We start from the raw sequence: 2613 nt of genomic DNA, 5'->3' as shown, positions 1-2613 counted from the left end.
TAAGCTATCCACTTCTAGATTCTATCAACTTATGCAATAACATGACCTCCTTTCTTATTTTTTTTTTTAACCAGTTTTGTCTTTTTTTTAAGCGTACGTATCATGTCACATGGGCGGATGCGATGTTCGGTACTTCCTGATGAAAGTGGAAGTAAAGTTATGAATAAAAAACTCGACAGAATCGTTTAATTACACAAGAACAAATCGTCGGTCGAAAATTCATTCGCAAACCTAAAGTTAGATACTTCTCATGGTGATATTTATTGAATAAGCTATGCATTATGTCGTTCAAGAGGATAAAACGAGTTGTAGGCAGTAACAGCAATAAAACCAGCAAAGCTAAACGTTCAAGAAGAATGGATGCAAGCAACAATCCAATTGGGTATACGTGGAATACGGAAGGAATTTGTGAACAAAATAAAAAATTACACTCCTGAAAATGCTGCAACAGAAGCATGGCATTTGGAACAAAACTTCGACAAGAATAGGTTTTGCATTTCTTTAATAAACAGAAACTGATAGTACGAATTAAAATAACAAATCCATCGAGGTGATGTTATCATATAACATAAACCTTAGAATCCCACAATAAAGTAAATACTAGTTGACCAAAAGAAGTCATTAACACATTATATTACACTAAATTTCTGCGTCTAATGAGTTTATATTTTCTGGTTCGTATATTGCAGATTTGAAGATATCAAATTGGAGGATAAGACAAGAGTTAAGTTAAAAAAGACACCTAATAGTAAGTTTGCTATGAACTAAAGTTCAAAATTTTTCTTTGCATGATTTTAATTCAAGGCATTTTTAAAACGCAAAAAGAATTAGAAAAACAAATGAAGTATCTGTTTTACTAAATGTACTTCGAGCAAAATGAATGAGTGCAAAATTACTGTTGTAAAAGTATTTCATGCCTTATTACTCATTATGCGCAGAATAAAAAGTAGTAAAATACAATTGAATTTTTAGAAGGAGATAGAAATATCGAAATTTGTAACTTATGAGTTTGAAATTGCAATTCCAGATGAAGACTATATTCATGCATCTTATGTTACTGTATCAAGCGACCTGACATATATATGTGCTCAAGGACCGCTACTAAATACTATCCAGGATTTCTGGATAATGGCTATACAAGAAGAAACGAATGTTTTTTTTTATTCTTTTTGACGCTTCTCTTTTAGCTCTTTTGGCTCTCTTCTAGCTCAAAGGTATCAAATATTTCGTTCGGCTATTAAATTGTCATTACTCATTTAATTATAACTTTATATCCTGTTATATTCACATCTGCATTTAACCACCCACAAGCGTAGCTTTGAATCTGAAATTTAAAATGGAGTAAAAGAAAATGTTTCAGGTGATTCTCCAATTGTGTCAGCACAAAGAGAATGACCGTGAACAATGTTCCGAATATTTGCCGAATGAGACCACGGGGTGGAAAGAATATGGAGCCGTCCGAGTTCGTATCACGGAGCCAACTTCTGGTGTTGTTACGCTTAAGAAGGTGGCACGGACGAAAATCGAAGCCTCATATTCTGATAAAACGCAAGAGGTATGAGCTTTTCACATTACTCAGCTTATCAAAATTAAATTTTTCCGAAAGTTCTACGAAATCTTGTAAGCAAAAAAATCATTGCATGCAAACTCGTTGTAATTCCTTCTTCATGTAAATTTGTGCTTTTTGAATTTAATCACAAAATTTTCAATCATGAAAAAATTGAATCGAAGATTTAGAAACGAAAAATTTTCTTGTTTTATAGGGAACTATTGCGTATCAAGTATCGATTTCGTCCGCATTTTGTCACTGATGCTAATAGTAAAAAGTACACGAAACATGATGGTTTTATGCCAAAAGCTTTTTTATAAATTAATTTTTATAGCTAGTTCACATTGCTTACGCAGGATGGCCAGATCACTCCGTTCCTGATTCAACCTCCACATGTCGCGAAATTTACAGCATGTTGCACAAATATTACGGAAGAAAACCAATAATCGTTCATTGCAGCGCTGGCATTGGAAGGTTTTGCTGAATTTTTAAATCACATTATGAATGTTTCAAAAATTTTTAATATGCTATACAAAAAGCTAGGATGTCAACATTAATTAAAGGAAAGGCATAATATTTTAGGACGGGATCTTTTGTTGCCGTTGAGTTGGCGATGGCGAAACTGCGCAAAAATGAAACTTGCATTGTTGTGGATATAACCAGGAAGCTGCGAGAACAACGCTTGCATGCAATACAAAACGATTTGGTGAGCTAATCTTCTGCTGAACTTACGATAATTTATTTTATAAAACTAATGGTTGCTCATATAGCTTATTAAAGTCATTGCAACAATTATCGAGTGGCTTGCAGAATTTGTCAATTTTTACGAAACATGAAACTTCCGGATATAGGAAAATATGGCTGTGGCATTAATGGTTTTTTGAAACAGCATGTGGAATGTTTTCTATCTGTCATTTTGACTGATAGTTTGACGTATTTAGTCAATTTCCATATTTCACGCTCCAATACAGTAGACTTATGCACAGTCCAAGAACTTAAAAATTTTTTTTGAACCAATAATATCAGTTATAAACAATAATATCAGTTACAAACATAATATATGT

The 2613-nt window shown here is 33.0% G+C and overlaps 1 protein-coding gene across 1 annotated transcript in view; it reads left to right on the top strand.

The window, feature by feature from the left end:
• Nucleotides 1-102: 102 nt before the first annotated feature.
• Nucleotides 103-2613, top strand: part of LOAG_14458 (protein-tyrosine phosphatase) — a gene marked incomplete at both ends in the record, with an annotated part of 3714 nt that continues 1203 nt past the window's right edge. The window contains 7 exons of the mRNA XM_020448812.1: nt 103-156; nt 313-488; nt 690-748; nt 1028-1152; nt 1361-1555; nt 1884-2023; nt 2132-2255. Of these exons, the coding sequence (XP_020301070.1) occupies nt 103-156; nt 313-488; nt 690-748; nt 1028-1152; nt 1361-1555; nt 1884-2023; nt 2132-2255 (873 nt within the window). The remainder of the gene's footprint in view (nt 157-312; nt 489-689; nt 749-1027; nt 1153-1360; nt 1556-1883; nt 2024-2131; nt 2256-2613) is intronic.

The sequence above is a fragment of the Loa loa genome (genome assembly GCF_000183805.2).
Source record: "Loa loa unplaced genomic scaffold supercont3.33, whole genome shotgun sequence".
Classification (NCBI taxonomy): Eukaryota; Metazoa; Nematoda; class Chromadorea; order Rhabditida; family Onchocercidae; genus Loa; species Loa loa.
The sequence above is the reverse complement of the archived record's forward strand: the minus strand, read 5'-3'. Positions and strand labels throughout refer to the sequence as shown.